A 21,806-nucleotide genomic window follows, 5' to 3' on the forward strand; every position below is an offset into this window, starting at 1 on the left:
CCACCCAGTTCAGCTTCTATATCTAACTTTTTTATTTAATAACACAAACCTGAGCCAAATACTAGGTGAAACTTTTCAGCAGTGATGTGATGTCTAAGGCTATTGATTGGTTAGATTAAGAAGAATGTTTATGGGAGATGACTTCCTGAAACACCTGCAGTGTGATTGGCAACAATCGCGTAACCTAGGAGATTTATTCTGTACTAGAGCCCTGCCTGCTTATCACTGTAGCTTACTTTCATAACCACAGACAAAGTTTGCATTCCAAGTAAATTCCATATGAAGTGAACAACGTTTGACCAGATTTACATTTACTATGTTATGTCTACCCCTGAGACCAGATGGGCTCTAACTAGGGAATAGTAGTTGTCCATAGGAAATGGGGTTCTATTTGAGATGCAGAGGCTCACCTCCCTCTGAGGGGTATCCTACAAAGCAGTTTTAAGGAGCAACCTGGACTCAGGGGTAGACGTAACATAGTACATGTAAATCCGGGACTCTCCAATTAGTATAATTTGCTACGTTTCATATGGTATGTATTCATTTGTGGATGTCCTTCCATTCAGCCACAAGAACATTAGTCAGGTCAGGCATTACATTACATTTACATTTAAGTCATTTAGCAGACGCTCTTATCCAGAGCGACACTGATGTTGGGACATTAGTCCTGGCTCGCAGTTGGCGTACCAATTTATCCCAAAGGTGTTCGATAGGGTTGAGGTCAGGGCTCTGTTCAGGCCAGTCATGCTCTTCCACACAGATCTTGACAAACCATTTATGTATGAACCTCGCTTTGTGCTCGGGGGCATTGTCATGCTGAAACAGGACAGGGCCTTCTCCAAACTGTTGCCACAAAATTGGAAGCACAGAAACGTCTAGAATATCATTGTATGTTGTGGCATTAAGATCTCCCTTCACTGGAACTAAGGGGCCTAGGCCAAACCATTATTTCTCCTCCACCAAACTTTACAGTTGGCACTATGCATTGGGGCAGGCAGCGTTCTCCTGGCATCCGCCAAACCCAGATTTGTCCGTGGGACTGCCAGATGGTGAAGCATCATTCATCACTCCAGAGAACGCGTTTCCACTGCTCTGGAGTCCAATGGCAGCGAGCGTCACACCACTTCAGCCGAACCTTGGCATTGTGATCTTAGGCTTGTGTGCGGCTGCTCGGCCATGTTAACCCATTTCATGAAGCTCCCGGTGAACACCTCTTGTGCTGACGTTGCTTCCAGAAGCAATTTGGAACTTGGTATTGAGTGTTGTAATCGAGGACAGACCATTTTTACGCTCTACACACTTTCTGTGAGCATGTGTTTCCTACCACCTCGTGGCTGAGCCGTTGTTGCTCCAAGACGTTTCCACTTCATAATAGCGCCTCACAATCATCACACATACAGTAGCACTGCCATCATCCTATTTCACCACTTCACCTAATATTTCCCAGATATTACTTTTCTGACCCTCCCTTTTCTCTTTCTTTTCAACTCTCCATTTCACAGCTTTTCTCTTATTGAACTCAACTCAAGACATTGTCATTTTTTCCTCCATGCAACAACATACATTTTTTTTCTGCCCGTTCCCAAAATCCTTTGCCGATTGGCTGTAAAGCTATTTGGCGAGCCTATCGTTATCTAGCATCCATGCGCTAGCCTATAGCCAAAAATAATTACATAAAAAATCTCAATGTAGCCAACAGATTTAATTTGCACAATAATATATTTCTTAAGGTATTGTTCTCTTCTTTATTCAATCCGCCCTTCATACACACAGAAATATTTAATGACCCTAAACCCGCCACCCACGGATATAACTGCAGGGACTGGGGGTTATGAGTCAACCCGCGCATCACTCGGGAAATCAGATCAGAAAATTCCTAATAAGAATCTTTTAGTCATCACCTTTGTGCGCAAAACTTCCATTGAATTAGTCAAATAATTGCCGAGGCCAAATTTCACTCACTGCTAAAGATATGAAACCATTTATATTCATCCAATGTCTTTCCATGACGTGGTACACTGCTCCCTGTGCACACTGAGTGCTAGTGCGCATGTGATAATGGTCTTTATAAACTGGCTGGTTGGTTCGAGCCCTGAATGCTGATTGGTTGACAGCTGTGGTATATCAGACCGTATACCACGGGTATAACAAAACATGTATTTTTTACTGTTCTAATTAGTTGGTAACTAGTTTATAATAGCAATAAGTCACGTGGGGGGGGGTTGTCGTATACGGCCAATATATCACGGCTAAGGGCTGTTCTTATGCATGACACAACGCGGTGTTTGGCCATATTACCACACCCCTCCGTGCCTTATTGCTTAATGCAACCTGGATATTGATTTTCATGCGTAAGAGTATGCGAACGTGAGTAGATTACCTTTAAAATAATAGTGGAACATCTCGGACGCGTTCTCCATTATAATACCTCAGTGGGTTCGACTTGGGACTCGGAACGTGTGACTGGAATAATAGCGACGGGGGAAAAACGGTGATAACCAAAGACGGCAATAATGATACGTTTATTATTTTAATTTTAATTAGAGGGCCCTAAAAAGCACTTCACACCACGGTCTGCTGAATTTACACAATAGCTTTTGTTTGATTTTGACACAAATGACGATGTGGCGGCACTGACTCATCCATGGATTGATGTTTCAGCATTGTCTCAATGAAGAGTTCGGTGTTCAACTTGCCATGGGTGACATGAGTAGCTCTAGATTGCTTCGTAGGATAGCCCCCCCACCCCCCAGCAGCTTGCTTCCTAGGATAGCCCCCCACCCCCAGCAGCTTGCCTCGTAGGATAGCCCCCTACCCCCAGCAGCTTGCCTCGTAGGATAGCCCCCCACCCCCAGCAGCTTGCCTCGTAGGATAGCCCCCCACCCCCAGCAGCTTGCCTCGTAGGATAGCCCCCCACCCCCAGCAGCTTGCCTCGTAGGATAGCCCCCCACCCCCAGCAGCTTGCTTCGTAGGATAGCCCCCCACCCCCAGCAGCTTGCCTCGTAGGATAGCCCCCCACCCCCAGCAGCTTGCCTCGTAGGATAGCCCCCCACCCCCAGCAGCTTGCTTCGTAGGATAGCCCCCCACCCCCCACCAGCTTGCTTCGTAGGATAGCCCCCCACCCCCACCAGCTTGCTTCGTAGGATAGCCCCCCACCAGCTTGCTTCGTAGGATAGCCCCCCACCCCCCACCAGCTTGCTTCGTAGGATAGCCCCCCACCCCCCCCCTCACCAGCTTGCTTCGTAGGATAGCCCCCCACCCCCAGCAGCTTGCTTCGTAGGATAGCCCCCCACCCCACAGCAGCTTGCTTCGTAGGCAGCTTGCTTCGTAGGATAGCCCCCCACCCCCAGCAGCTTGCTTTGTAGGATAGCCCCCCACCCCCCAGCAGCTTGCTTCATAGGATAGCCCCCTTGCTTCACCCCCAGCAGCTTGCTTCGGATAGGATAGCCCCCCACCCCCAGCAGCTTGCTTTGTAGGATAGCCCCCCACCAGCTTGCTTCGTAGGATAGCCCCCCACCAGCTTGCTTCGTAGGATAGCCCCCCCACCCCCCCAGCTGCTTGCTTCGTAGGATAGCCCCCCACCCCCAGCTGCTTCTGCGTAACCCCAAAGTCTCTTACAAGGCCTGTGTGTAGCTAAATGACTGAATTTACTTTTGGGTGCATTTGTAACGGATGTGAAACGGCTAGCTTAGTTAGCGGTGTGTGCTAAATAGCGTTTCAATCGGTTACGTCACTTGCTCTGAGACCTTGAAGTAGTAGTTCCCCTTGCTCTGCAAGGGCCGCGGCTTTTGTGGAGCGATGGGTAACGATGCTTCGCGGGTGACTGTTGTTGATGTGTGCAGAGGGTCTCGGTGGGTATGGGCGAGGGGACGGTTTAAAATTATACTGTTGCATTGCGTTACCCATCGCTCCACAAAAGCCGCGGCCCTTGCAGAGCAAGGGGAACTACTACTTCAAGGTCTCAGGGCAAGTGACGTAACCGATTGAAACGCTATTTAGCGCACACCGCTAACTAAGCTAGCCGTTTCACATCCGTTACACATTGACTGTACTTACGTTGTTTTTTGGTTGAAAAAAAAAACTATTTTCATATACTGTGATTGAAAGTGATTGAGGGGTTACTCGTGACCAACCAAGTAAATAATAATAACACGCTGTAAGACATGATACTACCGAGTCCTGACTCACCTTTTAGTAACCTGTTCCCCCTCCTCCCCCCCCACGGTAGCAGATGAGTCCTGTAATGCTTCAAAAACGTAGGAAACCCTCATTTCAAAACAAAATACTTCATGCAAGAATGAGGTTTTCTGTCACCTTTCATTTATTCATACATCCATTATAGTCAGTTGGGCATTTCAGAACCATTCTTGTGATATCATTAAATAAATTGTGTGACACAAATAAAGAAATATATACAGGATTGTTCTTTTAAAAACGAGAACATTACTACATGCCCATGTTTAAAATATAATATGCTATAGGCAAGCCCTATGTGGGCCACGCTCTTTTGGCAGTTATTCTTCTGTTGACACCTTCCTGTGTGATCAGCTGACTTGAGGTTCGCTTTGGGATGAGAGAGAGCATAGTGATTTTTGTGCTTGTCTCTCTCACCTGAGATGATTGGAAAGCAACTGCCTTGTCTGTAATAAACACTGTCAAAAAATAGGATTGTGCTTCACAGAAAATAGTGGCGCCGCCTGGTGGTTTGGAGGTAAGGTTGCACCAATGAAAGAGCAGCAGAGGAGTCCAATTCCAATATCTACCCAAGCTTACCACTCAGAATGAAGCAATGTATTGGAAATGTGTTCTAAATACTCAGAACAAAGCCATTAGAGGGGGCTGGTGGGAGGAGCTATAGGAGGGCGGGCTCATTGTAATGGTTGGAATGGAATCATGGAACGGTATCGGACACATCAAAGATATAGAATCCAGGTTTGATTCCATTCTATTCCGGCCATTACAACGAGCCTGTCCTCCTATAGCTCCTCCCACCGGCCTCGGGAAGCCATGTATTGGATAGATAGTGTGGCAGTAAGTGTGGATATTGGAATTTGACCCCTGAGTGGGGGACTCAGGGGTAGGATCACAAAACTTTCCCAAAATGCTCTGGGTTTTTAAAAAAAATCCCATTTGAATAATTCTGGGAATAAGCAGCAAAATTCAAACCTGTAATTCTTCAATTGAGATTTATGAAACACCAGATAAAAGTTTTGGGAATTCACCAACCCTACCCCTGAGCGCGAGGGGTAGGGGCCTCAGAGGTCCCTGAAGGCACAGAGTTGGACTCTCTCCTGGGTGTAGAAAGCCAGTAGGGCTGGGTCCTTCAGGGTGGTCAACTCCTGCTGCCTGTCAGCCGACTGGGAGAAGTCGTCCGGCCCCTCCCCACACCCGCCCTCCTCGGGGTGGCTGGGATACCCAGGGTGCACCATGAGCTCTGCCGTCAGCACGGGCCGCTCTGTGGTGTTTGTCCTGTTTTTACTTTCACCCCCAGGGGGCGACAGTGAGACACCCAGGTCTCGTTCCAGGGCATGGCTGAAGGCTCGTCTGAGGTTGGGGACTGACATGTTGTGACCCATGGTGGTCAAACCTAGATAGACATCAGGCCATCTGGGGTGGGGGGGAAGAGAGAGAGAGAGAGAGACAGAGACAGAGACAGAGAGGGACAGAGAGAGAGACAGAGACAGAGACAGAGACAGAGAGAGAGACAGAGAGAGAGACAGAGAGAGAGACAGAGAGAGAGACAGAGAGAGAGAGAGAGAGAGAGAGAGAGAGAGAGAGAGAGAGAGAAAATAGAAGAGGAAGGTCATTTTCAGCTCATGGAAATATTAAAACACTATTCTCTCATTGCATGATTGAAATCCCCAGGACGACTGAGACGAACAGAGGAAATGATATCACCATATGTGCCTCAAGGTAATCTTCCAAGTGTCTAGTCTAAAAGGAACATGACACCTCTCTAATGCCGTACCGGGCTTTACTGTAAACAGTGTGGATCAATGAAGAGATTCTCATGACATTCTACAGGGATTTCAGTGAGTCTCCTACCTGATGCCATGTCGTCTGAACACGGGGATAGACTCCAGCGCGTCCTTCTCTACCTGCATGTAGAAGTCTCTGAGGACAGGGGACAGCCAGGGACACGAGTGTAGACCACGCTCCACAGGAACACGTGTGTAGGAGATCCCACAGTCAGACAGCACCTGGGCAAACACCTCGCACACCTCTGACACACACGCAATGTTGTTGTCATGTTGTGTTGCTACCATGTTGTCGTCATGCTGTGTTGCTGTCTCTCTTTATGTAGTGTTGTCTCTCTTTGCGCAGTGTTGTGTTGTCTCTCTTGTCGTGATGTGTGTTTTGTCCTATATTTATATATATTTATGTATAATCCCAGCCCCCGGCCCCGCAGGAGGCCTTTTGCCTTTTGGTTGGCCGTCGTTGTAAATAAGAATTTGTTCTTAACTGACTTGCTTGGTTAAATGAAGGTTAAATAGAAAATAAATAAAACTAGGCACACACGTAATCAGATAGGCAGCCATTTCCGATTCCGATTTGTCAAGCATTAACATGACCATCACAATTTTACCCATCAGTTATATTTTACCCATCAGTTATATTTTAACCAGTTATATTTTAACCATCAGTTATATTTTAACCAGTTATATTTTACCCATCAGTTATATTTTAACCAGTTATATTTGAACCAGTTATATTTTAACCATCAGTTATATTTTAACCATCAGTTATATTTTACCCATCAGTTATATTTTACCCATCAGTTATATTTTACCCATCAGTTATATTTTAACCATCAGTTATATTTTAACCAGTTATATTTTAACCATCAGTTATATTTTAACCAGTTATATTTTAACCATCAGTTATATTTTAACCAGTTATATTTTAACCATCAGTTATATTTTAACCAGTTATATTTTAATCATCAGTTATATTTTAACCAACAATTTACTAGTGCTCTATTAACTAATTAATAGTCTATAAACGACCTTTAAACCGAGAGTATCAAGTGTCACCAATGCCCTTATGACAACGACGTGGTCAAAAGCCGCACATATTCAAATGAAAAAAAAAAAAGAGAAGGAATTACTACGACTAGTGGTTAAATAAACGAGTTAGTTTAAACCAACAGTGGTAACCTCATTTAAACCTGAAGGCGGGGCCCTTTCCCCTCCTTGCCCAGTAAACAACGGTTGTGGAAGATGTATTCATCTCTATTAGATCACCTAACAACCATTTAACAAAACCACATGATTCTGTGACTCATCGTGTGATGTAAAAAAAAAAAAAAAACCCGGGGTCATGTGCTTCATGACAATGAAGAGGAAGAGTTCCGTGGTGTCATCAGAGTGTTCTCAGTAGAGTATGTCAGTCAGAGGGGAAGACGTGGTTGAGGTTCACAGTATGTCAGTCAGAGGGGGAGACGTGGTTGAGGTTCACAGTATGTCAGTCAGAGGGGGAGACGTGGTTGAGGTTCACAGTATGTCAGTCAGAGGGGGAGACGTGGTTGAGGTTCACAATATGTCAGTCAGAGGGGGAGACGTGGTTGAGGTTCACAATATGTCAGTCAGAGGGGGAGACGTGGTTGAGGTTCACAGTATGTCAGTCAGAGGGGGAGACGTGGTTGAGGTTCACAATATGTCAGTCAGAGGGGGAGACGTGGTTGAGGTTCACAATATGTCAGTCAGAGGGGAGACGTGGTTGAGGTTCACAATATGTCAGTCAGAGGGGAGACGTGGTTGAGGTTCACAATATGTCAGTCAGAGGGGGAGACGTGGTTGAGGTTCACAGTATGTCAGTCAGAGGGGGAGACGTGGTTGAGGTTCACAGTATGTCAGTCAGAGGGGGAAGACGTGGTTGAGGTTCACAGTATGTCAGTCAGAGGGGAGAGACGTGGTTGAGGTTCACAATATGTCAGTCAGAGGGGGAAGACGTGGTTGAGGTTCACAGTATGTCAGTCAGAGGGGGAGACGTGGTTGAGGTTCACAATATGTCAGTCAGAGGGGGAGATGTGGTTGAGGTTCACAATATGTCAGTCAGAGGGGGAGATGTGGTTGAGGTTCAGATGAATGACGATTGGTGAACACACACAGTTCTATTTGGTAAGATCTCTCACAATAAAAACTTTTTTTCGCAATGAGCATAAGAACACACACAGACCTTTCTAGTGGTTTTATGACATCATACCTGGCAAGACATGAATGTGTTGGTGCCCGTCCATGTGACAGGGCAGATAACCCATCAGCTCGCCAAACAGCCTCACCTGAGCCCTCAGCTCCAGCTCCACCTGACACACACACACATACATACACAATGTGAAAGTACACACCTGAAAGACAACCATGTGCCACAGAGAGAGTGCAAATATACCCTTGGGGCGGCAGGTGGCCTAGTGGTTAGAGTGTAGAGGCGGCAGGTGGCCTAGTGGTTAGAGTGTAGAGGAGGCAGGGTAGCCTAGTGGTTAGAGTGTAGAGGCGGCAGGTTAGCCTAGTGGTTAGAGTGTAGAGGCGGCAGGTAGCCTAGTGGTTAGAGTGTAGAGGAGGCAGGGTAGCCTAGTGGTTAGAGTGTAGAGGTGGTAGGGTAGCCTAGTGGTTAGAGTGTAGAGGAGGCAGGTTAGCCTAGTGGTTAGAGTGTAGAGGAGGCAGGGTAGCCTAGTGGTTAGAGGGTAGAGGAGGCAGGGTAGCCTAGTGGTTAGAGTGTAGAGGAGGCAGGGTAGCCTAGTGGTTAGAGTGTAGAGGCGGCAGGTTAGCCTAGTGGTTAGAGGGTAGAGGAGGCAGGGTAGCCTAGTGGTTAGAGTGTAGAGGAGGCAGGGTAGCCTAGTGGTTAGAGTGTAGAGGAGGCAGGGTAGCCTAGTGGTTAGAGTGTAGAGGAGGCAGGGTAGCCTAGTGGTTAGAGTGTAGAGGAGGCAGGGTAGCCTAGTGGTTAGAGAGTAGAGGAGGCAGGGTAGCCTAGTGGTTAGAGTGTAGAGGAGGCAGGGTAGCCTAGTGGTTAGAGTGTAGAGGAGGCAGGGTAGCCTAGTGGTTAGAGTGTAGAGGAGGCAGGGTAGCCTAGTGGTTAGAGAGTAGAGGAGGCAGGGTAGCCTAGTGGTTAGAGTGTAGAGGAGGCAGGGTAGCCTAGTGGTTAGAGTGTAGAGGAGGCAGGGTAGCCTAGTGGTTAGAGTGTAGAGGAGGCAGGGTAGCCTAGTGGTTAGAGTGTAGAGGAGGTAGGTAGCCTAGTGGTTAGAGTGTAGAGGTGGCAGGGTGGCCTAGTGGTTAGAGTGTAGAGGAGGCAGGGTGGCCTAGTGGTTAGAGTGTAGAGGCGGCAGGGTAGCCTAGTGGTTAGAGTGTAAAGGAGGCAGGTTAGCCTAGTGGTTAGAGGGTAGAGGAGGCAGGGTAGCCTAGTGGTTAGAGTGTAGAGGTGGCAGGGTGGCCTAGTGGTTAGAGTGTAGAGGAGGCAGGTTGGCCTAGTGGTTAGAGTGTAGAGGGGGCAGGGTAGCCTAGTGGTTAGAGTGTAGAGGAGGCAGGGTAGCCTAGTGGTTAGAGTGTAGAGGAGGCAGGGTAGCCTAGTGGTTAGAGTGTAGAGGAGGCAGGTAGCCTGGTTAGTGGTTAGAGTGTAGAGGTGGCAGGGTGGCCTAGTGGTTAGAGTGTAGAGGAGGCAGGGTAGCCTAGTGGTTAGAGTGTAGAGGCGGCAGGGTAGCCTAGTGGTTAGAGTGTAGAGGAGGCAGGTTAGCCTAGTGGTTAGAGGGTAGAGGAGGCAGGGTAGCCTAGTGGTTAGAGTGTAGAGGTGGCAGGGTGGCCTAGTGGTTAGAGTGTAGAGGAGGCAGGTTAGCCTAGTGGTTAGAGTGTAGAGGGGGCAGGTTAGCCTAGTGGTTAGAGTGTAGAGGCGGCAGGGTAGCCTAGTGGTTAGAGTGTAGAGGAGGCAGGTTAGCCTAGTGGTTAGAGTGTAGAGGAGGCAGGGTAGCCTAGTGGTTAGAGTGTAGAGGTGGCAGGGTAGCCTAGTGGTTAGAGTGTAGAGGAGGCAGGTTAGCCTAGTGGTTAGAGTGTAGAGGAGGCAGGGTAGCCTAGTGGTTAGAGTGTAGAGGAGGCAGGGTAGCCTAGTGGTTAGAGTGTAGAGGAGGCAGGGTAGCCTAGTGGTTAGAGTGTAGAGGCGGCAGGGTAGCCTAGTGGTTAGAGTGTAGAGGAGGCAGGGTAGCCTAGTGGTTAGAGTGTAGAGGTGGCAGGGTAGCCTAGTGGTTAGAGTGTAGAGGAGGCAGGGTAGCCTAGTGGTTAGAGTGTAGAGGAGGCAGGGTAGCCTAGTGGTTAGAGTGTAGAGGAGGCAGGTAGCCTAGTGGTTAGAGTGTAGAGGCGGCAGGGTAGCCTAGTGGTTAGAGTGTAGAGGAGGCAGGGTAGCCTAGTGGTTAGAGTGTAGAGGAGGCAGGGTAGCCTAGTGGTTAGAGTGTAGAGGCGGCAGGGTAGCCTAGTGGTTAGAGTGTAGAGGAGGCAGGGTAGCCTAGTGGTTAGAGTGTAGAGGAGGCAGGTTAGCCTAGTGGTTAGAGTGTAGAGGAGGCAGGGTAGCCTAGTGGTTAGAGTGTAGAGGAGGCAGGGTAGCCTAGTGGTTAGAGTGTAGAGGTGGCAGGGTAGCCTAGTGGTTAGAGTGTAGAGGTGGCAGGGTAGCCTAGTGGTTAGAGTGTAGAGGAGGCAGGTTAGCCTAGTGGTTAGAGTGTAGAGGAGGCAGGTTAGCCTAGTGGTTAGAGTGTAGAGGCGGCAGGGTAGCCTAGTGGTTAGAGTGTAGAGGAGGCAGGTTAGCCTAGTGGTTAGAGTGTAGAGGAGGCAGGTTAGCCTAGTGGTTAGAATGTAGAGGGGGCAGGTTAGCCTAGTGGTTAGAGTGTAGAGGGGCAGGTTAGCCTAGTGGTTAGAGTGTAGAGGAGGCAGGTTAGCCTAGTGGTTAGAGTGTAGAGGAGGCAGGGTAGCCTAGTGGTTAGAGTGTAGAGGGGGCAGGGTAGCCTAGTGGTTAGAGGTAGAGGAGGCAGGGTAGCCTAGCCTAGTGGTTAGAGTGTAGAGGAGGCAGGGTAGCCTAGTGGTTAGAGTGTAGAGGAGGCAGGGTAGCCTAGTGGTTAGAGTGTAGAGGAGGCAGGGTAGCCTAGTGGTTAGAGTGTAGAGGCGGCAGGTTAGCCTAGTGGTTAGAGTGTAGAGGTGGCAGGGTAGCCTAGTGGTTAGAGTGTAGAGGAGGCAGGGTAGCCTAGTGGTTAGAGTGTAGAGGAGGCAGGGTAGCCTAGTGGTTAGAGTGTAGAGGAGGCAGGGTAGCCTAGTGGTTAGAGTGTAGAGGAGGCAGGGTAGCCTAGTGGTTAGAGTGTAGAGGAGGCAGGGTAGCCTAGTGGTTAGAGTGTAGAGGGGCAGGGTAGCCTAGTGGTTAGAGGTAGAGGAGGCAGGGTAGCCTAGTGGTTAGAGTGTAGAGGAGGCAGGGTAGCCTAGTGGTTAGAGTGTAGAGGAGGCAGGGTAGCCTAGTGGTTAGAGTGGTTAGAGAGGAGGCAGGGTAGCCTAGTGGTTAGAGTGTAGAGGCGGCAGGTTAGCCTAGTGGTTAGAGTGTAGAGGTTAGGCAGGGTAGCCTAGTGGTTAGAGTGTAGAGGAGGCAGGGTAGCCTAGTGGTTAGAGTGTAGAGGAGGCAGGGTAGCCTAGTGGTTAGAGTGTAGAGGAGGCAGGGTAGCCTAGTGGTTAGAGTGTAGAGGAGGCAGGGTAGCCTAGTGGTTAGAGTGTAGAGGTGGCAGGGCCTAGCCTAGTGGTTAGAGTGTAGAGGAGGCAGGTTAGCCTAGTGGTTAGAGTGTAGAGGAGGCAGGGTAGCCTAGTGGTTAGAGTGTAGAGGAGGCAGGGTAGCCTAGTGGTTAGAGTGTAGAGGAGGCAGGTTAGCCTAGTGGTTAGAGTGTAGAGGCGGCAGGTTAGCCTAGTGGTTAGAGTGTAGAGGAGGCAGGGTAGCCTAGTGGTTAGAGTGTAGAGGTGGCAGGGTAGCCTAGTGGTTAGAGTGTAGAGGAGGCAGGGTAGCCTAGTGGTTAGAGAGTGTAGAGGAGGCAGGGTAGCCTAGTGGTTAGAGTGTAGAGGAGGCAGGTAGCCTAGTGGTTAGAGTGTAGAGGCGGCAGGGTAGCCTAGTGGTTAGAGTGTAGAGGAGGCAGGTAGCCTAGTGGTTAGAGTGTAGAGGAGGCAGGGTAGCCTAGTGGTTAGAGTGTAGAGGCGGCAGGGTAGCCTAGTGGTTAGAGTGTAGAGGTGGCAGGGTAGCCTAGTGGTTAGAGTGTAGAGGAGGCAGGGTAGCCTAGTGGTTAGAGTGTAGAGGAGGCAGGGTAGCCTAGTGGTTAGAGGGTAGAGGAGGCAGGGTAGCCTAGTGGTTAGAGTGTAGAGGTGGCAGGGTAGCCTAGTGGTTAGAGTGTAGAGGAGGCAGGTTAGCCTAGTGGTTAGAGTGTAGAGGAGGCAGGGTAGCCTAGTGGTTAGAGTGTAGAGGCGGCAGGGTAGCCTAGTGGTTAGAGTGTAGAGGAGGCAGGGTAGCCTAGTGTTTGGTTAGAGTGGAGGTGGCAGGGTAGCCTAGTGGTTAGAGTGTAGAGGAGGCAGGGTAGCCTAGTGGTTAGAGTGTAGAGGAGGCAGGGTAGCCTAGTGGTTAGAGTGTAGAGGAGGCAGGGTAGCCTAGTGGTTAGAGTGTAGAGGAGGCAGGTTAGCCTAGTGGTTAGAGTGTAGAGGAGGCAGGTTAGCCTAGTGGTTAGAGTGTAGAGGAGGCAGGTTAGCCTAGTGGTTAGAGTGTAGAGGAGGCAGGTTAGCCTAGTGGTTAGAGTGTAGAGGCGGCAGGGTAGCCTAGTGGTTAGAGTGTAGAGGAGGCAGGGTAGCCTAGTGGTTAGAGTGTAGAGGAGGCAGGTTAGCCTAGTGGTTAGAGTGTAGAGGCGGCAGGGTAGCCTAGTGGTTAGAGTGTAGAGGAGGCAGGTTAGCCTAGTGGTTAGAGTGTAGAGGAGGCAGGTTAGCCTAGTGGTTAGAGTGTAGAGGAGGCAGGTTAGCCTAGTGGTTAGAGTGTAGAGGAGGCAGGTTAGCCTAGTGGTTAGAGTGTAGAGGAGGCAGGTTAGCCTAGTGGTTAGAGTGTAGAGCCTAGTGGTTAGAGTGTAGAGGAGGCAGGTTAGCCTAGTGGTTAGAGTGTAGAGGAGGCAGGTTAGCCTAGTGGTTAGAGTGTAGAGGAGGCAGGTTAGCCTAGTGGTTAGGAGCGCAAGTTCAAATCCCCGAACTGACAAGGTACAAATCTGTCGTTCTGACCCTGAACAAGGCAGTTAACCCACTGTTCCTAGACCAGTTAACCCCACTGTTCCTAGACCAGTTAACCCCACTGTTCCTAGACCAGTTAACCCCACTGTTCCTAGACCAGTTAACCCCACTGTTCCTAGACCAGTTAACCCCACTGTTCCTAGACCAGTTAACCCCACTGTTCCTAGACCAGTTAACCCCACTGTTCCTAGACCAGTTAACCCCACTGTTCCTAGACCAGTTAACCCCACTGTTCCTAGACCAGTTAACCCCACTGTTCCTAGACCAGTTAACCCCACTGTTCCTAGACCAGTTAACCCCACTGTTCCTAGACCAGTTAACCCCACTGTTCCTAGACCAGTTAACCCCACTGTTCCTAGACCAGTTAACCCCACTGTTCCTAGACCAGTTAACCCCACTGTTCCTAGACCAGTTAACCCACTGTTCCTAGACCAGTTAACCCACTGTTCCTAGACCAGTTAACCCACTGTTCCTAGACCAGTTAACCCACTGTTCCTAGACCAGTTAACCCACTGTTCCCACTGTTCCTAGACCAGTTAACCCACTGTTCCTAGACCAGTTAACTCACTGTTCCTAGACCAGTTAACCCACTGTTCCTAGACCAGTTAACCCACTGTTCCTAGACCAGTTAACCCACTGTTCCTAGACCAGTTAACCCACTGTTCCTAGACCAGTTAACCCACTGTTCCTAGACCAGTTAACCCCACTGTTCCTAGACCAGTTAACCCCACTGTTCCTAGACCAGTTAACCCCACTGTTCCTAGACCAGTTAACCCACTGTTCCTAGACCAGTTAACCCACTGTTCCTAGACCAGTTAACCCCACTGTTCCTAGACCAGTTAACCCCACTGTTCCTAGACCAGTTAACCCCACTGTTCCTAGACCAGTTAACTCCACTGTTCCTAGACCAGTTAACTCCACTGTTCCTTGGCCGTCATTGAAAATAAGAATTTGTTCTTTAACTGACTTGCCTAGTAAAATAAAGGTAAAATAAACAAATTAAAATCCAGTTTGAGGGACAAATACACCCCCTAGGGATAGTGTACAGCTAAAACACACACACCTGACGAGGAACAAACACACCCCCTCGACAAAACAGAAGGGGGGAAAACACGCGAAAACTGTTCCCGGTAGATCGGGAACGAACACCTGAGTTCCACGTGTGAAAAACAGGAAGTTGAATCAGAATATTAAGGAAAACTTGATCCGGTTTTGGTTTACTGTAAAGTCTAAGTCCTCAAGCACTTTAAAAAAAAGACCAGGTACTCCTGAGTATATTTCTTTATAAATCATCAAGACAGTTGGATAAGTCAACATGGTGGGTGAATTTTTTGAAAGCCTCTTATACGGCATATTGACTTATGGTGTATATTGTCACTGCTGTGCTGTGGGCCAGTTAAACAACATAACAGCAACAGTGGTTCTTCACCTCGCCCGTCCCCATCCAAACACATACATGCTCACGTTTACACCCTCCTTTCTATCCTGTACCGTCTCAGTACGACTCCTGTACCGTCTCAGTACGACTCCTGTACCGTCTCAGTACGACTCCTGTACCGTCTCAGTACGACTCCTGTACCGTCTCAGTACGACTCCTGTACCGTCTCAGTACGACTCCTGTACCGTCTCAGTACGACTCCTGTACCGTCTCAGTACGACTCCTGTACCGTCTCAGTACAACTCCTGTACAGTCTCATTACAACTCAATGTGGCCAAGATCTCCACACACACACACACACACGTTTGACCTAACCCTCTTCCAAAAGACGCTGTGCTTAACATCACAGACAATACAAGATGCAACTGGCAACTTCCCTTAACCACGACCGTATCCATCACAGAAGCTGTCAGTGCCAGCATTCATGAAGCGTGATAGATCTCAGGTCAGTTTTGCCTTTTATATTCTAATGAAGGTGCGAGGTAGCCTGGAATCCAGGACCTGTTGTTGTGCTAACATCCCACTCCTGGTATTCTGTGTTTAGCATGACAAGGAGAGGAATGATATCTCATAAACAGACTGGTACCCAGGCTGGGTACAAGGGTGCCTTGATCCTAGATAAGCACTCCTACTCGGAGACGTGGATCCTGATCAGTGTGGGCTAAGCTGCAATAGAACTATTATGCTGTAAAAACAGGTGACTGCTGTTTTACAGCTTAATAGAAATCAGAGAGAATTCCTTTGATTCAACTAGGTAGGTTATTAAACAACACTCTCTCAGATCACACTCTGATAGCTAACCCGCTATTAAACAACACTCTCAGATCACACTCTGTTAGCTAACCCGCTATTAAACAACACTCTCAGATCACACTCTGATAGCTAACCTGCTATTAAAGAACACTCTCAGATCACACTCTGATAGCTAACCTGCTATTAAAGAACACTCTCTCAGATCACACTCTGATAGCTAACCTGCTATTAAACAACACTATCAGATCACACTCTGATAGCTAACCTGCTATTAAACAACACTCCGATAGCTAACCTGCTATTAAAGAACACTCCGATAGCTAACCTGCTATTAAACAACACTCTGATAGCTAACCTGCTATTAAACAACACTCTGATAGCTAACCTGCTATTAAACAACACTCTGATAGCTAACCTGCTATTAAACAACACTCTGATAGCTAACCTGCTATTAAACAACACTCTGATAGCTAACCTGCTATTAAACAACACTCTGATAGCTAACCTGCTATTAAACAACACTCTGATAGCTAACCTGCTATTAAACAACACTCTGATAGCTAACCTGCTATTAAACAACACTCTGATAGCTAACCTGCTATTAAACAACACTCTGATAGCTAACCTGCTATTAAACAACACTCTGATAGCTAACCTGCTATTAAACAACACTCTGATAGCTAACCTGCTATTAAACAACACTCTGATAGCTAACCTGCTATTAAAGAACACTCTGATAGCTAACCTGCTATTAAACAACACTCTGATAGCTAACCTGCTATTAAAGAACACTATCAGATCACACTCTGATAGCTAACCTGCTATTAAACAACACTATCAGATCACACTCTGATAGCTAACCTGCTATTAAACAACACTATCAGATCACACTCTGATAGCTAACCTGCTATTAAACAACACTCACTTGAGTGAGTCTGGTCTGAAGCTCAACGCCTGTTTTTGTTCGACATACATTTTAAAGTGGAAAAATCAAAGTCTCAGCATCACTCTGTTACCGTGGAAATGGGCGAATATGAAAAAGGAAAAATGCCTGCCCTACCTCAACTATGTTGTTAAGAAGGAAGCCTACCTCTGTCATGTTGACCAGGCCACTCTGTAATGCCTTTCTGAAACCCATCTTGCCATGGAAGAAGCCATCCTTGTTGAGGAGAGTGGAGCCCCGTTTCAGACCCTGGCTCACTGGTAGACCCTCTGAGAGGTTGGCATGGAGGCCGATGGGAATGTGATGTCTACGGAGGAAGATATCAGGAAATTAGGGGTCAGTTTTCCGGACTCGAGGTAAAGCCTGGTCTTTGTGACTAAGGAAACATGATCAATAGAGATTTTCAACTTAAAAAGTGCTTTTTATTCCTGGACTAGGATTTCTATGGATACGGGAAACCAGTCCCTATAGTGTCTGACATCATAGATGGAACTGCCAAACAATAATATGAGCTGGAACATGCTAAAGCAAGAGAAGAACACTGATTGGACAGAAAATACAGGAAATATGAGGTTTCAAATGTATAACACCTTTCTTGATTGCATGAATTACTCAATACACCAATAAAAACAAGTGAAAGTGAAGTGAATGTCACCTATCAGGAAGTTACTGTATTTTTAAACCGACTAATTTAATCGGGACTATCTTTAAAAAAAAAATAATAATAATAATAATTTAAAAATAATAAAATAACCACTTCAATACAAGTGACTTTTCGTAACAGGTTAAGAGAGCATTTCTGCTAACCCGAACCCTTTTCCTAACCTTAACATAATTCTCATAAATTGCTAGGTGAATTATCCCAACAAGCAGCATAAATTCTCCTAACCTGCTATGAAAAAAGTCATAGCTGCATGGAAGTGTTGTGTTTTAAGGGCATCTTGTACGTTTTCACAGTAGGCTATTAAACATCCTATTAGCTATTGGACGTAAACATTGTACTTTACTATATGAAGCTTACTTACCTTTTGGCCAGCTCTGTCGCTTCTTTCGCCGAGGAGGCGTTAACCAGAAGGGACACATTAGAAATGCCCCCGGCTTGGAAACAATCCACTATCCCCTGGTTCCTTTTTGGACAGTACCCAAAATCATCTCCTGTCACCACCAGCTTGACTTTGGGTTGAGGCATTATCGCTGGACGCTGATGGAAAAAGTGACACAGCACAGGAGATACACTGGTTGAATCAACGTTGTTTACACGTAATTTCAACGAAATTGCGTTGAACCAACGTGGAATATGCGTTGAATTGACGTCTGTGCCTAGCGGGACTTTGTTTCCACGTTGCGCCCAGCACTGAGCTGCGACAATGTTAAGGATGTTCAATTCACCAGCTTGTGACACATCAGCGGTGGACTCTAGATATTTATTTAACGTGGTCGTCTCGTGAACGTGGTAAACAAGACAATGTCAGGCACGAGAACACAAACTAATGTTCCCTGTTCTAAGTGGAAACCTGATCAAAGTTTATATTCTATGCCGAATAAGAACTGTCAAATTCCTCCTCTATGATTTGAGTCAGCGAATCAGATCATTTGTAAAACCCGGATTAGAAAAAAAAACATGTTGCTTGCCCTCTTTTGATCGATCTTTGTATAGATCCATAAAAGCCTGTCCTGGTGATAGCCGATTGCCTCTATAAACTGTGTTTCCAGCTAGCAGGAGCCAGCTAGTTGTCAACCCAACACACAGGAAGGCAACTCAACTCATTAGTGGAAAACAGTCACAATGGTCACTTTTATTGCCTAATCTTAAAGAGGCAATCGCCATAGTATACCTAGAAATGTTTGGACGTTTAAGAAATAGGCCTACAATTTACACTTGTTTCAACGAATGGGAGACTAATGCAAACAAGCAACATTTATTTAGAATATGCGAGGAGGTTATAACTGCAATCTGCCTCTCTTTCAGTAGCATACATAACATACAATAATAGATAATGGAATCAAATCGAATTGATCCATAGCCTATATGTCATGTAGGCTTCTAAAGAGTGAAAAGACGCGTCTTACCCATTTTCAAGACACGTGTTTGTCCATTTATGTCCGAAGCCGGAGAGTCAAAACGAGAACAAATACCAAGCTCTTCCGACTGACTCAAAACGGCAATGAAATCCGTAACCTACTTTTTCGGATTAACGCAACCTCTAGTGGATTGAAATGGTATTTAATGTGACGTGTGTGTATATGACGTGTATGATCCCTAGATGATTTACAGGGCGCCGCTGTTTTGAAGCCAGCGCAGCCATCTGGGTACACCTCCATTGTAAAAAAAATAATATTTTGGAAGCTGTATATTTATAAATGCATTTATAAATGTCTATATTTGTTTTTGACACGTCTATTCTATTACAGACACATTCATGCACACTTGTACATTATATTATGTGAGCTAAACATTACAAAATATATATAAAATTAAAAAAATCCTGCTTCCAGGAATTGTGTACAGATCCTTGTGACATTTGGCCGTTCATTATCGTGCTGAAACAGGAGGTGATGGCGGCGGATGAATGACACTACAATGGGCCTCAGGATCTCGTCACCGTATCTCTGTGCATTCAAATTGCCATCTATAAAATGCAATTGTGTTTGTTGTCTGGTAGCTTATACCTGCCCATACTATAACCCCACCGCCACCATGGGGCACTCTGTTCACAACGTTGACATCAGCAAACACCATACCATAACCCCACCACCACCATGGGGCACTCTGTTCACAACGTTGACATCAGTAAACACCATACCATAACCCCACCGCCACCATGGGGCTCTCTGTTCACAACGTTGACATCAGCAAACACCATACCGTAACCCCACCGCCACCATGGGGCACTCTGTTCACAACGTTGACATCAGTAAACACCATACCATAACCCCACCATGGGGCACTCTGTTCACAACGTTGACATCAGTAAACACCATACCATAACCCCACCGCCACCATGGGGCACTCTGTTCACAACGTTGACATCAGTAAACACCATACCATAACCCCACCGCCACCATGGGGCACTCTGTTCACAACGTTGACATCAGCAAACACCATACCATAACCCCACCGCCACCATGGGGCTCTCTGTTCACAACGTTGACATCAGCAAACACCATACCGTAACCCCACCGCCACCATGGGGCTCTCTGTTCACAACGTTGACATCAGTAAACACCATACCATAACCCCACCGCCACCATGGGGCTCTCTGTTCACAACGTTGACATCAGTAAACACCATACCATAACCCCACCATGGGGCACTCTGTTCACAACGTTGACATCAGTAAACACCATACCATAACCCCACCGCCACCATGGGGCTCTCTGTTCACAACGTTGACATCAGTAAACACCATACCATAACCCCACCGCCACCATGGGGCTCTCTGTTCACAACGTTGACATCAGTAAACACCATACCATAACCCCACCGCCACCATGGGGCACTCTGTTCACAACGTTGACATCAGCAAACACCATACCATAACCCCACCGCCACCATGGGGCTCTCTGTTCACAACGTTGACATCAGTAAACACCATACCATAACCCCACCGCCACCATGGGGCACTCTGTTCACAACGTTGACATCAGCAAACACCATACCATAACCCCACCGCCACCATGGGGCTCTCTGTTCACAACGCTGACATCAGCAAACACCATACCATAACCCCACCGCCACCATGGGGCTCTCTGTTCACAACGTTGACATCAGTAAACACCATACCATAACCCCACCGCCACCATGGGGCACTCTGTTCACAACGTTGACATCAGCAAACACCATACCATAACCCCACCGCCACCATGGGGCACTCTGTTCACAACGTTTAACGTCAGCAATCCGCTCGCCCACATTAAGCCATACACGTGGTCTGCGGTTATGAGGCCAGTTGGACGTACTGCCAAATTCTCTAAAACTATGTTGGAGGCGGCTTATGGCAGAGACATTTAAACTACATTCTCTGGCAACAGCTCTGCTGGACATTCCTGCAGTCAGCATGCCAATTGGACACTCACTCAAAACTTGAGCCATCTGTGAGCATTGTGTTGTGTGACAAAACTGCACATTTTAGAGGGGCCTTTTATTGATTGGTCCCAGCACAAGGTGCGCCTATGTAAGGACCATGCAGTTTAATCAGCTTCTTGATATGCCGCTCTTGTCAGGTGGATGGATTATCTTGGAAAAAGGAGAAATACTCACTTACAGGGATTTAAATACACATTATTTTTCTCAACATTTGAGAGAAATAAGCTTTTTGTGTGTATGGAACATTTCTGTTTTATTTCAGCTCATGAAGTTTTCATGTTGCGTCCATACAGTGTATTCGGAACGTATTCAGACCCCTTCCCTTTTTCCACGTTTTGTTACGGGACAGCCTTGTGCGAAAACGGTATTAAATTGTTTGTTGTTTTTGTCATCAATCTACACACTACACACCCGCTGTATTTTAGATCTGTGTATTTCTCTCTGTAGCCTACCTACCACATTGGGGAGGACGGGCTTGTGGTAGTGGCTGGAGCAGAATCAGTGGAATGGTATAAACTGCATCAAACACATGGTTTCCATGGTTTCCATGTGTTTGATGACGTTCCATTTGCTCCGTCCTCCAATCAGCAGCCGCCTGAGTTAAAGCCTACATATAATAATAATAATAATAATAATAATAATAATAATAATAATAATAATAATAATAATAATAAGCCATTTAGCAGACGCTTTTATCCAAAGCGACTTACAGTCATGTGTGCATACATTCTACGTATGGGTGGTCCCGGGGATCGAACCCACTACCCTGGCGTTACAAGCGCCATGCTCTACCAACTGAGCTACAGAAGGACCCACATGGTTTCCATGTGTTTGATGCCGTTCCATTTGCGCCGTTCCAGACATTGTTATGAGCCGTCCTCCAATCAGCAGCCGCCTGAGTTAAAGCCTACATATGGTTTCCATGGTTTCCATGTGTTTGATGCCGTTCCATTTGCTCCGTTCCAGACATTGTTATGAGCCGTCCTCCAATCAGCAGCCTCCTGAGTTAAAGCCTACATATGGTTTTCATTTAGTTTGAGCAGAAGAATGAAATATTCGGCACGTGTCGCATCGCTATTGGAGTAAGTAACTGTGTAAATCATTTGCCCTTTTCTATCAAGGCAATTCGGTGGTCTAAAAAAAGACTTAGCCTTTTCCTAGTCAAGGGCCTACTCATCAAACACAGACAGATCACATAAAACATTCATAAATGGTAGTAAGACCTATCCCCTTACTACGCCAGGCTCTTGTGAAACCTTTCTTCCATTATGAATACCACTGGTTACACAGTGTTGCCTTTCCCAATGTCACATTGCCTCAGCT

At 47.0% G+C, this 21,806-nt stretch overlaps 1 protein-coding gene across 1 annotated transcript; it reads right to left on the bottom strand.

Annotated features, from left to right (window-relative positions):
* Positions 1–4,298: 4,298 nt before the first annotated feature.
* Positions 4,299–18,616, bottom strand: ydjc (YdjC chitooligosaccharide deacetylase homolog). The gene is made up of 6 exons (XM_046348171.1): positions 18,467–18,616; positions 17,422–17,597; positions 16,544–16,703; positions 8,206–8,305; positions 6,046–6,223; positions 4,299–5,607 (listed from the first exon to the last, which is right to left on the bottom strand). The coding sequence occupies exons 2-6, from the start codon at positions 17,583–17,585 to the stop codon at positions 5,256–5,258; spliced, it is 954 nt and encodes a 317-aa protein (XP_046204127.1). The 5' UTR covers positions 17,586–17,597; positions 18,467–18,616; the 3' UTR covers positions 4,299–5,255.
* Between the last annotated feature and the right edge of the window lie 3,190 nt (positions 18,617–21,806).

Source organism: Oncorhynchus gorbuscha, linkage group LG04 (genome assembly GCF_021184085.1).
Source record: "Oncorhynchus gorbuscha isolate QuinsamMale2020 ecotype Even-year linkage group LG04, OgorEven_v1.0, whole genome shotgun sequence".
Lineage (NCBI taxonomy): Eukaryota > Metazoa > Chordata > Actinopteri > Salmoniformes > Salmonidae > Oncorhynchus > Oncorhynchus gorbuscha.

Excerpts from the sequence above, each read along its gene's own strand:
- ydjc (XM_046348171.1), bottom strand. The coding sequence starts at position 17,585 with ATGCCTCAACCCAAAGTCAAGCTGGTGGTGACAGGAGATGATTTTGGG. Across the intron at positions 16,704-17,421 it reads GCGACAGAGCTGGCCAAAAG|ACATCACATTCCCATCGGCC; the intron begins GTAAGTAAGCTT and ends CTTCCTCCGTAG. Across the intron at positions 8,306-16,543 it reads GCCTGGTCAACATGACAGAG|GTGGAGCTGGAGCTGAGGGC; the intron begins GTAGGCTTCCTT and ends TGTGTGTGTCAG.